Consider the following 22,656-nt stretch of genomic DNA (forward strand, 5'->3'; position numbering starts at 1 on the left):
GAATGATACATGTTCTGCAGCAGTTCCTTCATCATCAGTTTTGCCTCCACCTAACCCTCCACAAGACCTTGACCTTTCAATTGCTCTTTGCAAAGGTATACGTACTTGCAAATCCACATATTCTATTGCTAATTTTGTTTCCTATGACCACTTATCCGTTGCATCTAGATCTTTGATTGTGTCTCTAGACTCTGTTTTTATACCCAAATGGTGAAGGAGGCTTTGAATCATCTTGGATGGTCTGAAGCAATGCTTGAGGAAATACATGCCTTAGAGAAAAATCACACTTAGGATTTAGTGGATTTACCCAGTGGAAAGAAAGTAGTGGGATGCAAGTGGGTCTTTACGGTTAAAGTTAATCCTGATGGCTCTGTGGCGAGACTTAAGGCTAGGCTTGTGGCTAAGGGGTATGCTCAGACTTATGGGATGGATTATTCAAACACCTTCTCTGCACTTGCCAAACTTACTTCTGTCCGCTTGTTCATTTCTCTAGCTGCTTCTGAGAATTGGCCTTTGCATCAATTGGATATTAAGAATACTTTTCTTCATGGTGATCTCCATGAAGAGGTATATATGGAGCAACCACCTGGTTTTGTTGCTCAGGGGGAGTATGGCAAGGTCTGTCATTTGAAAAAATTCTTATATGGCTTGATGTAGAGTCCCCGGGCTTGGTTTGGTAAATTTAGTGAAGCAGTTCAAGAATTTGGGCTGAAAAAGAGAAAATGTGATCATTCTGTCTTCTTTAAGCAATCAACAGCTGGATCTATTCTCCTTGTCGTATATGTGGATGACATTGTTACCACAGGGAGTGATTATGTAGGAATATCTTCTCTCAAGTCTTTCTTGCATATTAAGTTTCATACAAAAGACTTGGGAAAACTGAAATACTTCTTGGGAGTAGAAATAACTATAAGCAAGAAGGAAATTTTTCTATCTCAGAGATAGTATATTCTTGACTTACTAGCAGAAACTGGTAAGCTAGTTTCCAAGCCTTGCAGTACTTAAATGGTTCCTAATTTGCATCTTTGGAAAGATGATGGCGATCCATTTAATGATCCAGATAGATACAGGAGGTTAGTTGGGAGATTAAACTATTTCACTGTGACTCGTCCAAATATTGCTTTTACAGTGAGTATGGTTAGCCAGTTCATGTCCGCGCTCACTGTTAAACATTGAGAGGCTTTGGAGCAGATCCTATGTTACTTAAAGGGAGCTACTGGACTTGGCATATTATATAGCAATCACGGTCATTCTCGCATTGAGTATTTTGCAGATGCAGATTGGGCTGGATCCAAGATTGATAGAAGATCTACTATTGGTTACTGTGTATTTGTTAGTGGAAACTTGGTATCATGGAGAAGTAAGAAACAAAATGTTGTATCTAGGTCCAGTGCAGAATCTGAGTATAGAGCTATGGCATAATCAACATGTGAGATAATGTGGATACATCACCATTTAACTGAAATTGGGTTGAAGCATCCTACTCCATTAAAACTCTGGTGTGATAATCAAGATGCACTCCATATTGCCTCAAATCCAGTGTATCATGAAAGAACCAAACATATTGAAGTTGACTATCATTTTATTCATGAGAAGATTCGGGAGAACTTGATTTCTACTGGCTACGTGAAGACATGAGAGCAGCTAGCTGATTTGTTCACTAAAACATTGAATGACACTCGAGTTGATTACCTTTGTAACAAGCTGGGCATGATCAATATATATGCTCTAGCTTGAGGGGGAGTGTTACAGAATGAACCTAGACACTTTATACAATGAACATAGACTGTTTCTTAGTAGTGTACATAACCCATATATAGATAGCAGATTTGTAGGAATCTCTTTTATTTCTTTCCTTAGTTAGCACCTTATGTACATGTATATATATGTATCACTACATGGAATAATATGCCAATTTGATTCTTCCATACCTTATTAATTACCGTTTGGATATTCATAGATTAAATGGAATTTGAAATTGATTCCAAATCAATTGGTTTTAAGTCAAACTAGCTACTTCAACGGTTTTCATATTGCAATTTTGTACTCGTGTGAAATTAAATCCCCATAATCTTTTTGAATAAACATATGAATTTTAAATCTCACATATAATTTAGAGCATCATTAACAAGATTAATGAAACGAAACTTATAAATCCTAATTAATGAGATATTAGAATGTTGGACTCCTAAAAAGAAATAAAATAGAAAAAAAGAATAAAGAGAACTACTAATCTCGAGCTGCATAAGAGGTTGTACATTTTACGAGGTGGATGCATGTGCATGTATTATTAACAAACATTCGTCAAAATTTCAGCACGTTTATCGCCAGACATTGGAAGAATCTTGCAGAAAATGACAATAAACTAGCTGGAAAAAAAATTAAAAATGAAAGGAAAATAAAAAGAGAGAGAAAGAAAAGATTGCGTATCTCTAAACAGAAATTAAATAGACTAAAATTGCAGATCATGTAGAAATTAAAGAAACAACAATTACATTTTGCTGCATGTTCCGTCTTCTAGTTAATTATATAAAGGACAGCCCGACGCACAATGTATTCCGTGTACACATGATCCGAGAAAGAGCCGCACATTAAGTGATGTGATGTAGGCAACCTAACCTAATACAAGTATTAATGGTTGTTTCCACGGTTCGAACCCGTGAACCTATAAATCACATGGAAACAACTTTATCGTTGCTTCAAAAGTCCTTATCACTTCTAGTTAATTAGATACCAGAATAAATTAAGAACTTAAACAAATTAAATTAACTCATAGTAATAGCGATAATAAAGACTTAAACAGACTCATAAAAATCAGATTAAGTGAGCTCCTAATTCACTAAAAATCTCACTTACAGATTAGGTGAACTTAAACTTATTAAATTATTTAGAGAAGTAGTTTCATGATTTATCAGAAAAAGTAAAATAAAACCAACTAAATCACAGCTAATAGTTCATAGTACTACTAGTTTTTGACCAGCTTCTGTTTTATTTTTATTTAATAATCCTCTGTGTTTTGTTTTTTTGTTTAGTGATAGTTTTCTTTTTGCAAAAAAAAAAGAGGCAAAGATTGTTTACTAACTCAGACTGACAAAACAAGAAAAGAAAAGCAGTTGAAATTTCTTTCAAATTCAACAACTCTGCTTCTCCTTCTTACTATAAGTATCAGTAACCTCATAAGAAGATTAAAAGAGTTTTTTTGAGAGAACATAATGGCAAGTGCAGAAAAAGTAGTACATAAATCATGGGTAGTCCTATATAATTTGCATTATATTTTTGGAATCCTGCTCTTGGTCTTTCTTTTTATGTCTTTTTATCTTATAGGAGATAGTAATAATGCTGGTAAAATCCTAGCAAATAAGCCTATAAGAAAAAACTCATCTCCAAAACCAAAATGCAATTTGTTTTCTGGAAGTTGGGTTTTTGATAATGTCTCATATCCTCTATACAAAGAACAACAATGTTCTTTTATGACTGATGATTTTGCTTGTCATAAGTTTGGAAGAAAAAACTCAAAATTTCAACATTGGAGATGGCAACCTCATGATTGTGATCTTCCAAGGTACAAACTCAAAATGTATTTTAATGTATGTATTTTCTTGAGTTGGGGGTCACAGCCTCTCTATTCCCTCGGAGTAGGGATAATGTTTGCTTATACTCTACCCTTCCCAGACCCCACTTGTAAAATTTTACTGGGTTGTCGTTGTATTTATGTTATGAAATTGTAGGTTTAATGCCAAAGCATTGTTGGAGAAGCTAAAAGGGAAGAGGGTGTTGTTTGTTGGAGATTCATTGAATAAGAACCAATGGGTTTCTATGGTATGCTTAATTGAATCCTCTGGAATTCCATCTCTTAAACCACCTATTTGGAAAGGCAACTTGATCACCTTTGAGGTCAAGGTAATTACTCTTCTCTCTCAACATCTAAGATTTAGTTTGCTAGTTACAGATACTGCTCTTGGTTTCATGGATCAATTTGTACTCCATGGAAAGCAAGCCTTTTTACGATACCGGCTACCTTTCACCAGTATAAATTAAAATGTGAATTTTATGACCTAGGTAAGAAAACTTAGGGTCGGATCAGGTAGGTGGATCGAAATAAGACTCATTTTTTGCTTTCAGCCTGAGCTTGCCACGTGGCCTAGTAAAAAACGGCCACATCATTAAATTGGCCCAGAGGTTCTGCCATTAGACGTGTGAGCAATTTTATTATTAGAATTAACGTCATGTGCTTTTTTGGACGGATAGATGGACGGGGTATCTATAAACCATTTAGCAAGCGATAAGGTTAGTTTAGATCCGTTTCAATAAAAAGAATTCACTAAGCGTTTTTTGTCTTTACTGGAATTTGAACTCTGGTCTCCTATTATTTTTGTTCCACGTTATACTATTAGGCCACATTACTCTTGGGTGGTTAGTCATGTTGTATTTGTTGCATTTGTCTGTCGTTAGAGTTTGTTAGAGTTCTCTTTGCTGAAATTGCCTGATTGTTAGGTGGTATATTCAAATAGATGAGAATATTACTAATATCAACTGGCTTATATTTTCTTGCTTCAAGAGAAATAATTGTTCTGTGTGGCTAAGATTTTCATTTTCTAAACATTATGAAGGAATACAATGCAACAATTGATTTCTACTGGTCACCATTGCTAGTGGAATCAAATTGTGATGATCCAGTGAAGCACCGTGTCCGGGATAGAATTATCAGAATTGAGGCAATTGAAAAGCATGCTAGGAATTGGATTGATGCAGATATTCTCATCTTTGATTCCTTCACCTGGTGGCTTGAATCCCAAATGACACTTCTGTAAGTTTATTCCATGAAAATAACTACTCCTTTAGAATTCACAGTCTATACCAAGCATTTCATATTTGGATTTAAGTGGAACACTAAGTCACTGTTTTTATCAGGTCGCTTTATAGGTGATTTGATTGTGTAAATATTTTTGATACTGTCAGTGTATAGAACTTGAACTTTTTTGTATTTCTATGCCAACTTTACACAGGTGGGGATCTTTTGAAAGCTCTGATGCAATCTATAAAAAGGTTGGGATGAAGTTGCGCCGGTATGAGATGGCATTAAGAACATGGTCAGATTGGTTGGAATTTCAAATTGACAGAAAAAGGACAAGATTGTTTTTCATGAGCCTCTCTCCTCCTCACAGAAAGTATGATAATGATGACGAAGTTGTTCGTCCACATAAATCTAAATTCTTTTATAAACAATGAAAGATTGATTTTTTGTTTTGTTTTGTTATATGCAGTGCCACAGATTGGGGCATGGGAAATGGTCAAAACTGCTATAATGAAACAGAACCAATATCAAGAAAACAGTATTGGGGAAGTGAAAATGATGTAAAGATGATGGAAATAGCTGAGGAAGCTGTAAATGGGCTGCAAAAAAGGGGTTTAGATATACAATATCTTAACATAACACATTTATCAGATTATAGAAAAGATGCACATCCATCAATTTACAAAAGGAATTGGGTTGCTCTAACTAAAGAAGAATTGTTAAATCCAAGAAGTTATGCAGATTGCGTACATTGGTGTCTTCCTGGTGTGCCTGATGTTTGGAATCAGATTCTTTTTGCCTATATCATGAACTCCTCAAGAGAAAATAGAGTGAAATTGTAATGATCTATTTTTTGTGCATAGAATCTTGAAATGTATGAAGTAGTTCAGCCAGATTTACAATTATTGTATATATTAAGCAGCACCCGATATTTCAACTTAAAAAGGCAGTCCGGTGCACTAAGCTCCCGCTATACGCGGGGCCCGGAGACGTGCCGGACCACAAGGGTCTAATGTACGCAGTCTTACCTTGCATTTTTGCTAGAGACTGTTTCCACGGCTCATGGCAGCACTTAACCAGTTACGCTAAGACTCCCATATATTTCAACCTAAAAGTGTCCCAACTGCCCTCAAATTGGGTGTAAATTCACCTGCTCCTCTCCCATCATATATAAGAATAGCATTAGGAAAAAAGAGAGACATAATAAAGGTGGAATCCAATGACTAGTGCGAGCCCTAGTACTTCAGAAACAAGTTGAATTTGATTAATTTATTGGAACCGATAAAATTAGGAGTTCAGAAAAGAAATTCAGTTTATATCATTCCATATTATAAGTATCTAACAATGCAGCATGGACAAGAACCCCACATGAAATGCAATTGGTAGAAATGGGGCACAAATTTCAAATTTCTACTTTAAATAATTTTACAGGACAGTTAAAGTTTGCTGCTTGTCAATATATTTCAAACATCTATATTGTTCAAGGTTGAGATGATCTCTAACCTGTTGAACGCGTTTTTGGAGCTCATCATCCTGATAGCATGTCCTAATTACAGTCTTTTTCTTGTCTAATAGAAAGGGGGAAACTCAGAACAATATGTACTATATTCCAGATATTCTTTTGTGGGTGCTTAATTGTTATTTGATCGATTAACCCCCCATCCTTATTATGAAGATAGTGGATTAATGTTCATTGTAACACTATTTGATCAAAAACACTGACCAATGTTTCCTTATAGGTGACCAAGCACTAGCCAAAATGCAGCCACCAACGTGGTAAACAGAAATCCACAACTAGAATGAAAGGTAGCATACCTAAAACATTAGTTGATTTGGCACATAGATACTGCTACTATGTCCATTGCAATCTTGTTTAAAGCTCAGATGTAAGTTACAAAAATAGTAGTAATATGCTACATAATTGATGGAGATATATAATATTCCACGTGATCAGTAGTTAAGGGGTGTATAAAGGTACCGTTTCACTCATCTGTCTTTATAAGTTTTTGAGTTGAATATGTACTCAGATTCCGTCATCTTAGCTATGAGATGACAAGAACTTGGTAGCATTGGCTTGAAATCCGTCTTTAATTGTATCGAGATTTTATTCATTAGCGTGTCTCCAACTCGTGTACAAGGACCTTTCATTTGTCTCTATTATTGCATCTTCCTTGGAGAGGGATGGAATGAGGAATTGAGTGTCAGCTGGATGCTAGCTCTTCACATTGTAAGTATCTGATTTACAAGTTTTTTGAAAAAATTAATTATTCACTAATGTTGTACGCAATCATGGCATTACTTTTAGCGTTACTTCCTCTCACGATACTGTTGTTGCTGTTCTTCTATAGGAAAAATCAAGTCCAATGATTGATTTGCTTAATCAGTTAAGGACCTTCTTTAAATGCAGGGGCCATGAATTTGGAATGGTCAAAAAATGGAAATTGCTTCAATGAATCTGAGCATGTACCTATAGAAGATTATAGAGGAAGTAATCAAACTAGAAGACGATGAAAATAGTAGTTTAGCGAAGTCTGCAGTAGAGGAATTAAGTATAAGATATATGAATGTTGAAGAAATACGCAGCTCTCGGATTTCAGAAAAGATGATCATTCAAGTACCTATTAAAAACCAAATCTTTCTCAAAGTGGAAATAGTTTCTTCCTTTTCTGCAGAATGTAAGATTAATGAATTCTTAGGTAAAGAAACAAAAAACAGATTCTAATACACAAGCAAATCAACAAGTCAATAGATGGACCAATCTATTTTTTAGACACATCCAGGTTTTAATTATCATTAAGAACATACTTTGATCATAGACAATAAGCAGAAATCAATTTTAGTCGTGCTTTGATTTAAACATCATTATCAGCTGTCTACAAAAATATGCCTAACTGAATCGTTATCGACCAAGAGTCTTCAAATCATTGCTTTTTCTTATTGTTACAGACACAAATACACAATGCAGATATGGCTGATGAACAGAATACAGTATCCTCTCATAACACTCGTGTTTTTCCTCTTCGTAGTCTTCTTCATCTTATATAATGTAGAAGACCCCTTTTTCAATGGTGTTACATTTTCATCCAAGAAAGAACCTTTATTGAAATCTAGTCATAATGAAAACCTCACCATCCCAAGAAATCCTCCAGGTCAGTCCCCAAAAAAGTTTTGGGATCGTCAAAATTATATTCTCTTTTCAAACTTTTTCCTTTTTTTCATTAGCAAGTTCTTTAGGGCTTGTTAATGGATTTTTACCATATATTATTTTCTGCATTCTGTAGAAATTCGGGGTTATACATGCATAGTTTAATTTCATGTTTTTCTTAGCTGGCCTGATGGGATTTTCCTGTGAATATGTTTGATTTTTTTTTTTTTTTAATAGTGCCTTTGGATAAATCAAGTACCTGCCATTTTACTGTTAAGCATAGCGGAAGGAGAGCTAAATGGGGTAGCCCTGTACTGGAGTCCGGAGGCCGGAGAGAACTATTGGAGACGTGTGATTACACTTCTGGCAAATGGGTCTTTGATAACACTTCACATCCACTGTATAACGAATCTGATTGTCCGTATATGTCAGATCAAGTAGCTTGCCAAAAATATGGACGGCCTGATCTGGATTACCAGTATTGGAGATGGCAGCCTCACAACTGCAATTTGAAGATGTAACTTTCTTTCTTTTGGCTCTTGTTCGGACTCACTAACAATTTTGAGACTGAGACGTAATTGTTGTTGTTGTTGTTACATCTTCTACGGTCTGGAGCTACTTATTCTTGTACCTTGCTATGCAGTGTCAAGCTTCTCGCTGATCTTAGTATTCAATAGTTGAAAGCAGTTCAGTAAAAAAAAAAAAAATTCTAAAATCTTAACTACGAGAATGGTTCAAGGTTTTGTTGGGAATAAACCTCTTACCAAAATAATATTCACGGTAATAAAGCGGAATAATAATGTAGCACCGAGATACGGTAATTAACAAGAATAAAAGAGTAACAATGACACCAAGATTTTTACGTGGAAAACCCTTCTGAATAAGGGAAAAAAACCACGACCCCGAGAGGAGCAACTGATATCACTATAGTAAGGAATTTTACAACTTTGTAGGTCGGAGGTAAATACTCCAAAGACCACTACAACACTCAAAAGAAATAACCCTCTTTTGATATTCCCACCTCACTACAATATCGCTCACTCTCTATTTTCCTCACAGACTATTTTCTTATACCTTGTCTGTGAAACCTCACTCTTTCTTTCTCTCTTTGTTGGTGTGTAGAAATGAGAGTTGAAGCTCTCCTTTTATAGCCAAAGCTTCACCCTCTAAAGCCTACAATATTTGACAATTTACACACACTTTTCACAATTCAACAAAGTTGGCTACCAAACCAAAGAAATTCAACAAGGTTGGCTACCAAACCAAACTAATTCAACAAGGTTGGCTACCAACCAAACCAAGTCAACAAGGTTGGCTACCAAACCAAAGAAAACTCTTATTAGGCACATGCCTAATACTTCTTCAATGAGATGGACATCATCAATCTCCCCCTCCAGTCTCATTCATCTAGAGGAGGTAGCACTGTCTTCTAGTTTGAGTGCATGCCGACAAGTTCTTTGCATAGCTCGAACTTGTTCCTTGGTACCACCTTGGTCAGCATATCTGCGGGATTCTCACTTGTAGAAATCTTCAAGACTTTTAGAGATTCATCATCTACCATTTCTCGAATCCAATGATATCTCACATCAATGTGTTTGGTCCTTGCATGGTACATAGAGTTCTTGCTAAGGTCTATTGCACTTTGACTGTCACAATAGACGACATACTCCTTCTGATGCAATCCAAGCTCTTGAAGGAATCGCTTGAGCCATATCATCTCCTTGCCAGTTTCTGTAGCGGCAATGTACTCTGCTTCAGTTGTTGAAAGTGCAACGCACTTCTGCAACTTAGACTGCCATGATATAGCTCCCCCTGAAAATGTAAATAAATATCCAGTAGTAGATTTTCTGTTGTCAATGTCACCTGCCATATCAGCATCTGTATAGCCCTTCAAGATTGGATCAGATCCTCCAAAGCACAAACAATCTCCCGTGGTACCTCTCAGGTACCTGAGTATCCACTTGACTGCTTCCCAATGTTCCTTTCCAGGATTTTCAAGAAACCTGCTGACAACACCAACTGCGTGAGCAATATCAGGTCTAGTACATACCATTGCATACATCAAGCTTCCGACTGCTGAAGCATAAGGAACTTTAGCCATGTTCCCTTTCTCCTCCACTGTTGTAGGACACATCTTCTTACTCAACTTTAGATGACCAGCAAGAGGTGTGCTGACTGGCTTAGCATTCTTCATGTTGAAGCGTTCTAGTACACGTTCAATGTACTTCTCCTGAGATAGCCACAACTTTCTACTTGTTCTCTCTCGAACTATCTTCATCCCTAGAATTTGTTGTGCTGGGCCCAAGTCCTTCATATCAAATGACTTGGACAGATCTCCTTTCAACTTTGCTATCAACCCCTTGTCTTTTCCTACAATTAACATGTCATCCACATACAACAACAATATAATAAAGTTATTCTCAGAAAATCTTTTGAAGTATACACATGGATCAGAATAGGTCTTTAGGTATGTTTGACTTTTCATGAATGAATCAAACTTCATGTACCACTGCCTTGGTGCCTGCTTCAATCCATAAAGACTCTTATTCAATTTGCACACCATGTGTTTCTTTCCAGCTACTTCAAATCCTTCTGGTTGCTCCATATAAATCTCCTCTTCCAAATCTCCATGAAGAAATGCAGTTTTCACATCCAACTGCTCCACTTCAAGATCTAGGCTAGCTGCTAAGCTCAAAATTGTTCGAATAGAAGTCATTTTAACAACGGGGGAGAAAATTTCGTCAAAATCAATACCTTTCTTCTGTTCGAAGCCTTTAACCACCAATCGAGCTTTGTATCTGACCAGCTTGCCATCTCCATCTTTCTTGAGTTTAAAGACCCATTTGCATTTGAGTGGTCTTTTACCCTTTGGAAGTTCAACCAGCTTGTATGTGCCATTTTTCTGGAGAGATTCCATCTCTTCTTGCATAGCTTTCATCCACTGGTTCTTTTCTGGATGGGACAACACCTCCTTAAGACTTTCTGGCTCCCCCTCATCACTGATGAGGACATACTCTGTGGAAGGGTACCTGCGTGACTCTACCCTTGGCCTCTCTGATCTCCTCAGAGGTTGAGGTTGTTCTTCTCCCTGAGTGGGGTGCTCCACTTCCTCGACACCTTCATCAAGTTGCTCCCCCTGCTCAATAACCTCACCAGGTTGCTCCCCCTGCTCGGCAACCTCGTCGGTCGTACTTTCTGCACTTGTGGGATTGTTAGAAGTAGAAGGAATAGTAACAAAGTTAGGAATTATACCATTCTTCGCCTTTTCTGACATATCAGCAGCAGTTCCAACTTCACTTTCTCGGAAGACTACATCTCTACTTCTGATGACCTTCTTCTTTACAAGATCCCACAGTCTGTACCCGAACTCTTCATCTCCATATCCGATAAATATGCAGGGAATAGATTTATCATCCAGCTTTGTTCTCTGCTCTTTTGGTACATGTGCAAAAGCTCTGCAACCGAACACCTTCAGATGCGAGTAGGACACCTCCTTGTTGGTCCAGACTCTCTCTGGGATTTCAAACGCCAACGGAACTGATGGACTCCTATTGATCAGGTAACAGGCTGTCTGAACTGCTTCACCCCAGAATGACTTAGGCAGTTTAGCCATTCTGAGCATGCTTCTCACCTTCTCCACAATGGTGCGGTTCATCCTCTCGGCTACGCCATTGTGCTGTGGGGTTCCAGGAACTGTCTTTTCATGTCTGATCCCATGACTTGAACAATACTCTTCAAATTCCCTTGAAGTGTACTCACCTCCATTGTCACTTCGGAGACGCTTTAGCTTTCGACCCGTCTCCCTTTCTACTAGAGCATGAAACTTCTGGAAAACTTGAAACACCTGATCTTTGGTTTTCAAAATATAAACCCATAATTTTCGTGAAGCATCATCAATAAAAGTAACAAAATATTTGTTACCGCCCATTGATTCAATTTCCATTGGGCCGCAAACATCAGAATATACTAAATCAAGTATATTCAATTTTCTTTCAGACGATGTCTGAAATGAGACTCTATGCTGCTTACCAAATAAACAGTAGTCACAAGGTTTTACCGTTGTACCTTTGGCATAAGAAATGAGTGATTTCTTGGCAAGAATCTGCAATCCCTTCTCGCTCATATGACCCATTCTTTTGTGCCACAAATCTACAGAAATCTCATCTTGTGCCGCGTTCAATTCACCTTGGCATATTTCTGCATTTGTCCTGTACAACGTGCCACGAGCAACTCCCTTTGCAATCACCAATGATCCCTTAGTGAGTCTCCACTTTTGATTTGCAAAATAGCTCTCGTATCCATCTCGGTCTAAAGCAATTCCCGAGATCAAGTTCATCCGTAAATCAGGTACATGCCGCACATCCTTTAGAACCAATGTGCATCCGACATTTGTCTTGATACAAATGTCACCAATCCCCGCAATCTTTGAGTAACTTGTGTTACCCATTTTCACTGTGCCGAAATCACCTGCTACATATCTGCAAAAAAGATCTCTTACCGGTGTGGCATGGTGAGATGCCGCTGTGTCAACCACCCATTCCGACTCTGAACCTGACAGGTGCATGCATTCCTCTTCCTCATTTATAAAGAGGACAACATTATCATTATTTTGCACCATGGCGGCTGTGTTGTCGTCATTCTTCTGGCCACTGGTTTCACCTTTGCCCTTCCTTGGATTTGGGCAATCTCTTTTGAAGTGACCTGGTTGATTACAGTTGTAGCAATTTCTGACTCTTGATTTGGATCGGTTCTTTGACTTCCCACGAGCTCCGGATCTACCATAGTTGTTCGAACTCCTTTGATAACTCCTGCCTCTACCTTCTGTGATGAGAGCCTGTCCTTGATTTTCAGGCTTCTTTCTCATCTTCTCATTGAGTAGAAGAGCCGATGTGACATCTTTCAACTCAATAGTAGTCTTACCGTGCAGGATGGTTGTTGCCAAATTATCGTACGAAGATGGCAACGAGTTCAATAGCAAGATGGCTTTATCTTCTTCCTCGATTTTCACTCCGAGGTTGGCAAGCTGTGTGATTAGTCCGTTAAACACATTTAAATGTGACAAAAAATTCGTACCTTCACTCATGTGTAGGGCGTATAACTGCTTCTTCAGGTACAATTTATTTGTCAGCGTTTTGGACATGTATAGGCTTTCCAACCTTGTCCAAATTCCACGTGCAGTGTCTTCATCAATGATGTTATTTACCACATCATCTGATAAGTGCAACCTGATTGCACTAGCAGCTCTTTCATCCAAGTCAGCCCAATCCTCAGCTTTCATGGTATCAGGCTTTTTGGAATCAACATCTAGAACCTTGTGTAATCCTTGTTGGATGAGCAGATCTCTCATCCTTCTTTGCCATGTTGAGAAACCGTTATCTCCATTGAATTTTGCTACCTCGTACTTTACTCCGGACATTTTTATTTTTCACCAAGTATAGTACTACCGACAGTGAATAGTATTTCAGTGAACGAGCAGAACCTGTGCTCTGATACCAGTTGTTGGGAATAAACCCCTTACCAAAATAATATTCACGGTAATAAAGCGGAATAATAATGTAGCACCGAGATACGGTAATTAACAAGAATAAAAGAGTAACAATGACACCAAGATTTTTACGTGGAAAACCCTTCTGAATAAGGGAAAAAAACCACGACCCCGAGAGGAGCAACTGATATCACTATAGTAAGGAATTTTACAACTTTGTAGGTCGGAGGTAAATACTCCAAAGACCACTACAACACTCAAAAGAAATAACCCTCTTTTGATATTCCCACCTCACTACAATATCGCTCACTCTCTATTTTCCTCACAGACTATTTTCTTATACCTTGTCTGTGAAACCTCACTCTTTCTTTCTCTCTTTGTTGGTGTGTAGAAATGAGAGTTGAAGCTCTCCTTTTATAGCCAAAGCTTCACCCTCTAAAGCCTACAATATTTGACAATTTACACACACTTTTCACAATTCAACAAAGTTGGCTACCAAACCAAAGAAATTCAACAAGGTTGGCTACCAAACCAAACTAATTCAACAAGGTTGGCTACCAACCAAACCAAGTCAACAAGGTTGGCTACCAAACCAAAGAAAACTCTTATTAGGCACATGCCTAATACTTCTTCAATGAGATGGACATCATCAGGTTTCCCCTTTATATTTTAGACCATCTTGTCTTCTTTGTATTTGCTATATATGACTTCTTTTCTTTCATCAAAATCGTCTCAAAAATTGTTGCAATTCTTGTTACCATTGTTGACTTGTTAATGTACGGTATATAGGTGGAATTCGACTGAAATGTGGGAGAAATTAAGAGGGAAAAGACTAATGTTTGTAGGCGATTCACTGAATAGAGGACAATGGTTATCGATGGTATGTCTAATGCAATCTGTTATTCCGGCTGAGAAGCAGTTCATGACACAACAAGATCACCTCACCAGTTTTAGAGCAGAGGTCAAGTGAACTTAAAACATTATATGGAAAGATAACCTGTTATTCTATCAATGATATTAAACTTTAAATGATGATTTTGCATTTGTTTCATAATAAAGAAAGTTTAACACCTGGTGCTAAATTGGAGTGTTTTTGTGTTGACTACAGGAATACAATGCCAGCATAGAGTTCCTTTGGGCACCATTTCTTGTCGAATCAAATTCTGATGAGCCAATGGGTCACAGATTGCCTGAGAAAATACTGCGTCCTGACTCAAATCTTAGGCATTCATCGCGTTGGATTCATGCTGATATATTGGTCTTTAATTCATATATTTGGTGGAGAAAGGGCTCTGTTAAGCTATTGTAAGTGTGAATTATTAGATCATGGCTTCTTCAGATATGCAACTTAAGTTCATCTTTCCAGTTGAAAAGAGAGTCAAATATATTCGACGAACAAGTAGTTGACATCTTAGATTTGATACAGTACAAGGGATTTGCTATCTAATTAGTTCCATTACCTTCTTAGATGGAGCTCAGAAGAAAATGGAGTTTGCGAAGAAATAGATGGATTGAGCGGCATGGAGTTGGCCATGGACGCCTGGGCCAATTGGGTAGAATCCAATGTTGATCCCATGAAGAAGGTCTTTTTCGTTACGATGTCTCCTACACATTTATTGTAAGTGAGGACCAACTTTTATATTGCTGAATGTTAGTTTATGCATGAATCTATAATGGTCTAAATCAGGAACTTTGACATATAAAGTTTTTCATTTGAAGTCTTATCAGTTTACTATGGTGCCTGTTAAGGTTTGTCAAGTCAGATTGCCAAATGCCTAAACATTGGTGGTGAACTAATTACATCACAGAAGACATATAGTTCTCTATTTCATTGCCAATGTACAGATATTTATGAGTCCGCTCCACAAATCTTACTAGAACTGCTTGTTTTTTTAAGAAAAGTGTGATACTGTTTTTGATGCAGTAAGTAGGGGAAAAGAGCTCTTAATTGTAAGTATCAAACTTAAAGCTGATTCTGCACAGTAGAGTGTGCTGCAATTAGGGGTCTGGCGTCATTTTGTTAACAAGAAAATGGCTTTATGGTATGTTAATGAATTGATCTATTACAAAAACAAGACTTCATAAGTTCTGCCAATGTATAGATATACTTATGTTGGCTCATACATATCCGATCCATCTCATAGGTTGAGGTCAAGTTTCCAGTACATTTCATTTGAAACAAAAGTTTCAGAATTTTCAGGGTGGATTCTTTATTAACCTTTAGCTTCCATTCTGTATACAGTATGCTTGTGGCGAACAATAATCACTTCTTTGTATTGAGCATGATGTTTCTCGTGTGATCATAACATATGAGACATTGAGGAGCAGGGAAACACACACACAGTTCTGAACATAGAAATGCATATATGCTTTCTAAGCGTCTTATAGTTTCCGTTGAATATGACATTATTATGGCTCAATTTTCTACTGGAAATTCAAACTAAAAGATTTCCTAGTTAGCTTTATTTCTTGTTCTTTTTTTTCATTTTATCTTCTATACAGAAAGAAATTATGCTACATCTTTTTGCTTCTCTGTATATTCAGGAAACAAGAATGGGAACCAGGAAAAAGAGGAAACTGTTATGGCGAGAAGCTCCCAATAAAGAACCAAACCAGGGAAACTAACCTCGACTTGCCCACAACGCTGATGATGGAAAAAGTACTAGCTAGGCTGAGCTCAAAGGTCACTGTTCTCAACATCACTCGCCTTACAGCACACAGGAAAGATGGCCATCCTAGTATTTATCGCAAATTTTATGGTATACTCTCCCCTGAGGAATTAGCAAACCCTGCAAGTTACTCGGATTGCATCCACTGGTGCTTGCCAGGGGTGTCTGATGTATGGAATGAGCTGCTATTTCAATTTTTTTGACACGGAGGCTTAGCCCGATGAGTAAGCGAAGAATACTACTGCACCCACGAGTACTATTTTGTGGCAGTTGGTGCAAATATGTGAGTGTGACCGATAATACTACATACATCTGCAACAGGACTTGTTGTATCTTGTCACGACCCTACACCCGAACCCGGTCGTGATGGTGCCTCTCGTGAAGACAAGGCCAGCCAACTAGACCCAATTCATTTGTTAAAGCAGTTAAACAATATAAAAGAAGTCTAAAACATGATTTAATGATAATAAGTAGCGGAAATACAACCCGACACAGCCCTAACCGAGGTGTCACAAGTCACGAGCATCTAACAATACTGAATCCTCAAATGTAACTACAGAGTTTTAAATACTGAACTAAGAACATAAAGGAAATAGATAGGGAGGAGCTCCAGGCTGCGAACGCCAACAGCTACCTAAAGACTCCTCGAGATCCGCCTGAAGCTAGAATGAATCAACACTCGGGAGCGAGACCAGCTACGTCTGAATCTGCATACGGGGTACATGGAGTAAAGTGAGTACTCCAACTCAGTGAGAAACAAATATAAATAACGACTGAAAGTAAGAAAACACGTAGGGCACAAGGCATTCGATAATGAAGCAGTAAAATCATTTAAAAACAGTAAACCAGTGAAAAATCAAGTAAAATTCTATTTCAACAAGTAAACAAGTAATTGACAGGTAATTAATGTAAAGTAAACAAATAGAAGTTTGCCCCTCGGGCAACATCTCAGAACAATACCAGCCCCTCGGGCTCAATCTCACATCACAATGGGTACCCGCGCTCACTGGGGGTGTGTAGACTCCTGGAGGGGCCCCTTACGCCCCAAGCGCAATAACAAGCCATCTCGTGGCATCAAATCTAGGCCCTCGGCCTCATATCAATCAAGCCACCTCGTGGCGTACATATCTCAGGCCCTCGACCTCAAATCAGTATCAGTGTTTCCTCACAATGTAGGCCCCCAATCTTACTCAGACAAAAATCATCACAAGCCTCTCGGGCAATAGTAAAACAGTATTTGTTAGCCCAAACATCATTTAAAATATCATTGAGGAAATAGTAAAACAGTGAGGAAATAGTAAAAAAAATTCCCGAAGGGTTCAAATAGTTGGCACGGAGCACAAATATGGCATTCAACCCAAATAATGATGATAGCAATTAGTTTTCAGTCAAATACGCGGTAAAATCATCAACCAGGACAGACCAAGTCACAATCCCCAATAGTGCACGACCCCACGCTCTTCATCAAGCGTGTGTCTCGCCTCAACATAGCACTACGATGTGCAATCCGGGGTTTCAAACCCTCAGAGCATCATTTACAATCATTACTCACCTCGAACCGGCTAAATCTCTAGCTCGTGATGCCTTTGCCCCGCGAATCGGCCTCCACGCGCGTCGAATCTATCCAAAATCAGAATGAGGACGTCAAAATATGCTAAGGGAACGAATCCCAAGCGAAAACAATCAATAAAGGGCACAAATCCCGAAATTACCAAAACCCGACCCCCGGGCCCACGTCTCGAAATTCAGAAATTTTTACATCAATAGATTATTCATCTCCCCACGAGTCTATGCATATCAAGAACACTAATATCGAAGTCCAAATGGCCCTTCAAATCCTCCTTTAAATGCCTCTTATACTCAAGCCTTAATCCTCCATTTTTAGCCCTTTAATTCCTTTAATTACAGCCTTAACTCATGAAATACCACCATAGAAATGTGTTTTAGATCCAAAATCCTTACCTTTATGAAGTCTCCTTGATTTCTCTCTTCAAAATCGCCCAAAGCTCCCGAATTCCTGTTCAAAAATGGTGAAAACCTTCAAAAATCGCGAAGGAAGACTTATATACATTCTGCCCAGGGATACTTGCATCTGCGGTCCGAAACCCGCTTCTGCGGTACCCCATATGCGGTCAAATCCTCCGCTTCTACGGAATTCATTTACCCAGCCTACATCGCATCTGCGACCCAACTTCCGCATCTGCGACATCGCAGATGCGGTCACCGTACTGCTTCTGCGGTCTCTGCTCATCTAGCCCTTTTTCGCTTCTGCGATAGATCACCTGTACATGCGGCACCGCACATGCGGTCCCCAATCCGCAAGTGCGACAATACCAGAAGCAGCAAATTCACCTGCTGCAACAAAATTCCAACTTCTCCGTTAACCATCCGAAATCACTCTGAGCCCTTGGGACCTCAACCAAAAGCACAAACATAACACAATACCTTATTCAAACTTGTTCCAATCATCAAATCAACCAAAACACCTCGGATTCAAGCCTAAGTTTCTAAAATCCTCCAAATTTTGCTTTTGATAAAAAACCCAACCAAACCGCGTCCGAATGACCTGAAGTTTTACACACACATTACAAACGACACAAAGGAGCTACTTCAACTCTCGGAATTCCATTCCGACCCCTATATCAAAATCTCGCCTATCAACCGGAAATCGCCAAAATATCAACTTCGCCAATTCAAGCCTAAAACTACTCCAACCCTCGAAAACCCATTCCGATCACACTCCTAAGCCATAAATCACCTCCCGAAGCTACTCGAACCATCGGAACTCGCGTCTGAGCCCTCTAACACATAAGTCAACATCCAGTTGACTTTTCCAACTTAAACTTCCTTAAAAGAGACTAAATGTCTCAAACCTTACCAAAATCATTCCGGACTCGATCCGACCAACCCGATACCATAAAACACGGATAAGAAAATATAAAGAAACAGAAATGGGGAAAACGAAGCGGTAACTCATGAGACGACTGGCCGGGTCGACACATATCTGATCGTACAACTATCAAAGTTATGCATAGAGCACAATGTACATCTGAAATGATTTTTGTTGTTCAAAGTGATTAAAAATTAGTGAGGGCACCAATTGCCCAATGAAGAGAGTTTCACTTATTTCGTGTTCCATTTCAGTAGTTGTGCTCATTACTTGTAGTAATTTTGAATGAAAATTTGAAGCAATATCTGGCCATATGCGGCTTGGTCATCAGTCAATTTTATTCTCCCTTTGCTTTTCAAAATACAAACTGTATTATAGTTTGAATTCAAATCCTTCAGAAAATCAAACCTATAAAACTTGAGTTTTCTCATCCCACATGTTTGAAACAAGCAACATTATAAAGCTTGATCCAAACTAATAGCCAAAAATCAAAGGAGAAAATCAACAATGCAGAGCAATTCAATCCACCATATTAACACAAAATGAGTATTGTTCTAAAGGTTTGCTGTTTGTTTTATCATTAAAACTAATTTGTTGGAGTCACTCAAAAGTGCAAGTTGAGCTAATACGAGTTGCTAAGTTATAAATTTATAGCCGTCCTGCGGGTTATCTGACATCACCAAGTTAATTTATACAACATATAGTAGATCCAAACATAAACTTGCTTTGAATTACTGTATGGGTAAATGTCGAACTTAAGACTAAGGATATATAAAGCTAACATAGCGGTGAGAAATTTAAGTTAATAAAAATCACACCTTCATTTTTTTTTTAACAAAGTTCGCAGTAGCTTCATTTGATATTGTAATTTGCACATTTTAATATATAAGCATGCCTATAATTGACTTAGATAACCACATTGATCACAATGTTGTTTCCTTGTAAAGTTACTTGATACTGACTAGCATATCCGTATTTTCTTTTACCCTGAACTTAATCTATTTTTGTTGCGACAGAAATAGTTAGGAAGAGAGTGATAAGTTCAAATTGACATTGAACACTTCAGCGGATGGGGTGACCGAGCTATCTCAGTTTCTGCCACATTCATGTCAACATCACATTTACAGTAGTCTCCATTTTTAACTTGATCTTCACACTTACAGTAGTCAGAATCTTTAATTTGATCTTCTAAAGAGACTTGAGCAGAATCTACATCAACCAATCTTGGCATGTCCTTCACCGGATTCTGTCAAGATTGATCAAACACAAAAATCACCATATAATAGTTGAATTTCATTAAAGCTCAAATCCTTCAAACATCAAACCGTAGCAATAATTTTGAATATATATTAGATCGATGGTAGCATGTTTAAATGCTCTTAGAAGCTTAGAGATATGTATGAGAACAAAAGGAGAATGAAAATAGTTAAAGCACACACATACTAGTCCAGTACAATATATCAAATTCAAAATTATGCATTTTCCTATGTTTTTGATATTTTTCGGCTTATAGAAGCCGAGTTCCATGTGAACATTAGATAGCAAGATTTAAAATTCATAGGGAAAGCATTAATTCATGCACAGACAGAGAAATATTCAAAAGAGTGTAGACCTTCTCCTTCCTGTAAACGGTGCCATCTTCTTCAATATGCCAACCAGCTTCATCACACAAAGCCAGGAGAAGATCATTCGTGTCAGCATGCTTGGGCAGCTTATAGTTTCCATGAGCCCTCAGTCCGGCAAAGATCTTGTGTGCGACAGCCCTACGCTTTTGTTCTCTTTGCTTGTTTTTCTGCCTCTCCCTATCGGAAGGATATCGGAACCTTGTCACCACGCTGCCGTCTTTGGTGGTTTTGTGAACCAACCATGGTCCTCTGGTGGTTTTAATGCACCCTCTAAGAATACTTTTGAGTTCTAGCTGCTTTCCCTCTTAGCTTGTTACTTTGTTGTTCGTTCTTCTTCTGCTTGTGGTGGTAATGATTGATTTATATATAGAAAGACAACATGTAGACAAATTAGGGATAGTACAAATAGCACAGCATATATTCCTCCAGTTTGGCGTGAGTACTATGTTCTGTGGAGTGCAAAAGATTTTATTTCAGTTGGCCTTCTTACAGGAACATTGACAAGTGTCAAATTAATAGAATTAACATCCTCCTCTAAGTTTCTGTTTGAGACATATTATCAATTAACTCATGAACTAAAATAGGATTTTTAATTTCTATGTTGCATAAATTCTTCAAAAATGTTACCGTATCCGTGTCGGATCTTTTAAAAATACACTATTTTTGGAGGATCAGACGCATACTTGGTAATATTTTTGCAAAGTCCGAGGAACATACGTTAATTTAGTTGATATTTAATTGATGTTGGTGAGAAAACACTTTTTTTTTTATATAAAAATCGTGGATAGGTTATAATGTTGCCAATTATTAGTTAAAAGAAGAATAAAGCTAGTTGAGACAAGAAAAACAAATACTTCTATAATTGGCTAAGAAACAACAGAAGTATGGAAAATTTGCTTTGAGATATTCCATGCATAGATGGAGGAGATTTCTCCTTTTCAGCATATAATTATTTGTTGCTGTCGGATATCAAGACATGATTTCAGGTGAAAGTACTTATTTTCTGAAATTTTGATTTTCTGCTTCCTTTTGTCCAAATCCCATGAGGAAATCAAAGAATATATGATGAGTACAGCATACTACAGCCTTCTTTCTGATATGCCACAGACAAATGTACTCTTTATTCTTTGATACCCCATATGATATTTGGACAAAAGGAAAGGTTAATGATATAAAGCTCATCTGCTACTTAATTGTTTTCGTTCAAGTTCATATTAAAACTTTTTGATTCAGATCTTTGGAAGATATAATCTACATAGAGCATTCAATAATAATAACTTAATATATAACCAATTAATAGTGATGAAGAGTCAAATGAGATTAATTTTAATTCAAATACCAATATGTTAATATTAAATGTGACTAAATTAAGCAACCTAACAACAACAGATTTAGTCTAATCCCACAAGTGAAATTTCGGGAAAGTATTGTGTACGCAGACCTTACGGTTATTTTGGGTAGACCCTCGAAAATTGAGCAACATAAACGGCAGTAATTCTATCATGAACGGCTTAAGTGAAGTTTCAATCCCACCAAATTAAGAGCCCTCCATCATTATTCTTATCATTTCCTTTTTCACTATTCAAGAGTGCACACTATACCTTGAAATTCTCTTTTTAAAAGGTCAGAAAAGAAGAATTAATTGAAATATCAGAATATGGTTAAATAAAAAAAAGGTTCAAACTTGTTTTGCTAAATCTAATGGAATCACATGAGAGTAATTAACTAATTACAATTAAGATATGTTTATATTAGTGGTAGTAGAGAAGATATATTAGATTGATGGTTGCAAAATAAAAATTTTGGGTTGAAAAGTTAGTTTGATATAAGGAACACCACATCAAAATAAAAAATATTGTATTTAATCTTTGAAAGTTGTAATGTTATTATATATGATAAAATTGAAGAGTCTCCTGTAAACACTTTCCCTTGTCCTCCGTTTGCAAAATCCCATTCTTGCTTTTGGATAATTGCTTTTTTGACTAGTCATAATGAGAGATTATGAAAAAGCAACAAACTCTGGTTTCTGAAATCTGAAGAAAGAATG

At 37.5% G+C, this 22,656-nt stretch overlaps 4 protein-coding genes across 4 annotated transcripts; all 4 read left to right on the top strand.

The window, feature by feature from the left end:
• Nucleotides 1-1,005: 1,005 nt before the first annotated feature.
• On the top strand, nt 1,006-1,422 carry LOC138883926 (uncharacterized mitochondrial protein AtMg00810-like). The gene is made up of 2 exons (XM_070164647.1): nt 1,006-1,128; nt 1,210-1,422. The coding sequence occupies exons 1-2, from the start codon at nt 1,006-1,008 to the stop codon at nt 1,420-1,422; spliced, it is 336 nt and encodes a 111-aa protein (XP_070020748.1).
• A 1,800-nt stretch (nt 1,423-3,222) lies between these two features.
• On the top strand, nt 3,223-5,689 carry LOC104242691 (protein trichome birefringence-like 34). The gene is made up of 5 exons (XM_009797764.2): nt 3,223-3,562; nt 3,729-3,900; nt 4,611-4,807; nt 5,007-5,168; nt 5,265-5,689. The coding sequence occupies exons 1-5, from the start codon at nt 3,306-3,308 to the stop codon at nt 5,635-5,637; spliced, it is 1,161 nt and encodes a 386-aa protein (XP_009796066.2). The 5' UTR covers nt 3,223-3,305; the 3' UTR covers nt 5,638-5,689.
• Nucleotides 5,690-7,754: 2,065 nt separating this feature from the next.
• Nucleotides 7,755-8,461, top strand: LOC104242692 (protein trichome birefringence-like 35). The gene is made up of 2 exons (XM_009797765.2): nt 7,755-7,944; nt 8,178-8,461. Exons 1-2 carry the CDS (start codon nt 7,755-7,757, stop codon nt 8,459-8,461), a joined length of 474 nt encoding a protein of 157 aa, XP_009796067.1.
• A 5,692-nt stretch (nt 8,462-14,153) lies between these two features.
• LOC104242693 (protein trichome birefringence-like 35) lies at nt 14,154-16,297 on the top strand. Its single transcript, XM_009797766.2, has 4 exons — nt 14,154-14,386; nt 14,534-14,730; nt 14,894-15,043; nt 15,970-16,297. The coding sequence occupies exons 1-4, from the start codon at nt 14,231-14,233 to the stop codon at nt 16,295-16,297; spliced, it is 831 nt and encodes a 276-aa protein (XP_009796068.1). The 5' UTR covers nt 14,154-14,230.
• The last annotated feature ends 6,359 nt before the right edge of the window (nt 16,298-22,656 follow it).

The sequence above is a fragment of the Nicotiana sylvestris genome, chromosome 12 (assembly GCF_000393655.2).
Source record: "Nicotiana sylvestris chromosome 12, ASM39365v2, whole genome shotgun sequence".
Classification (NCBI taxonomy): Eukaryota; Viridiplantae; Streptophyta; class Magnoliopsida; order Solanales; family Solanaceae; genus Nicotiana; species Nicotiana sylvestris.

Bases quoted from the DNA above. Each gene is read 5' to 3' on its own strand.
- LOC104242693 (XM_009797766.2), top strand. From the start codon at position 14,231: ATGTGGGAGAAATTAAGAGGGAAAAGACTAATGTTTGTAGGCGATTCA. The intron at 14,387-14,533 runs GTCAAGTGAACT...TGTTGACTACAG, and splicing joins TCACCAGTTTTAGAGCAGAG to GAATACAATGCCAGCATAGA. The intron at 14,731-14,893 runs GTAAGTGTGAAT...TTACCTTCTTAG, and splicing joins AAGGGCTCTGTTAAGCTATT to ATGGAGCTCAGAAGAAAATG.
- LOC104242691 (XM_009797764.2), top strand. From the start codon at position 3,306: ATGTCTTTTTATCTTATAGGAGATAGTAATAATGCTGGTAAAATCCTA. The intron at 3,563-3,728 runs GTACAAACTCAA...ATGAAATTGTAG, and splicing joins CATGATTGTGATCTTCCAAG to GTTTAATGCCAAAGCATTGT. The intron at 4,808-5,006 runs GTAAGTTTATTC...AACTTTACACAG, and splicing joins GAATCCCAAATGACACTTCT to GTGGGGATCTTTTGAAAGCT.
- LOC138883926 (XM_070164647.1), top strand. From the start codon at position 1,006: ATGGTTCCTAATTTGCATCTTTGGAAAGATGATGGCGATCCATTTAAT. The intron at 1,129-1,209 runs GTGAGTATGGTT...TGTTACTTAAAG, and splicing joins GTCCAAATATTGCTTTTACA to GGAGCTACTGGACTTGGCAT.
- LOC104242692 (XM_009797765.2), top strand. From the start codon at position 7,755: ATGCAGATATGGCTGATGAACAGAATACAGTATCCTCTCATAACACTC. The intron at 7,945-8,177 runs GTCAGTCCCCAA...TTTTTTTAATAG, and splicing joins CATCCCAAGAAATCCTCCAG to TGCCTTTGGATAAATCAAGT.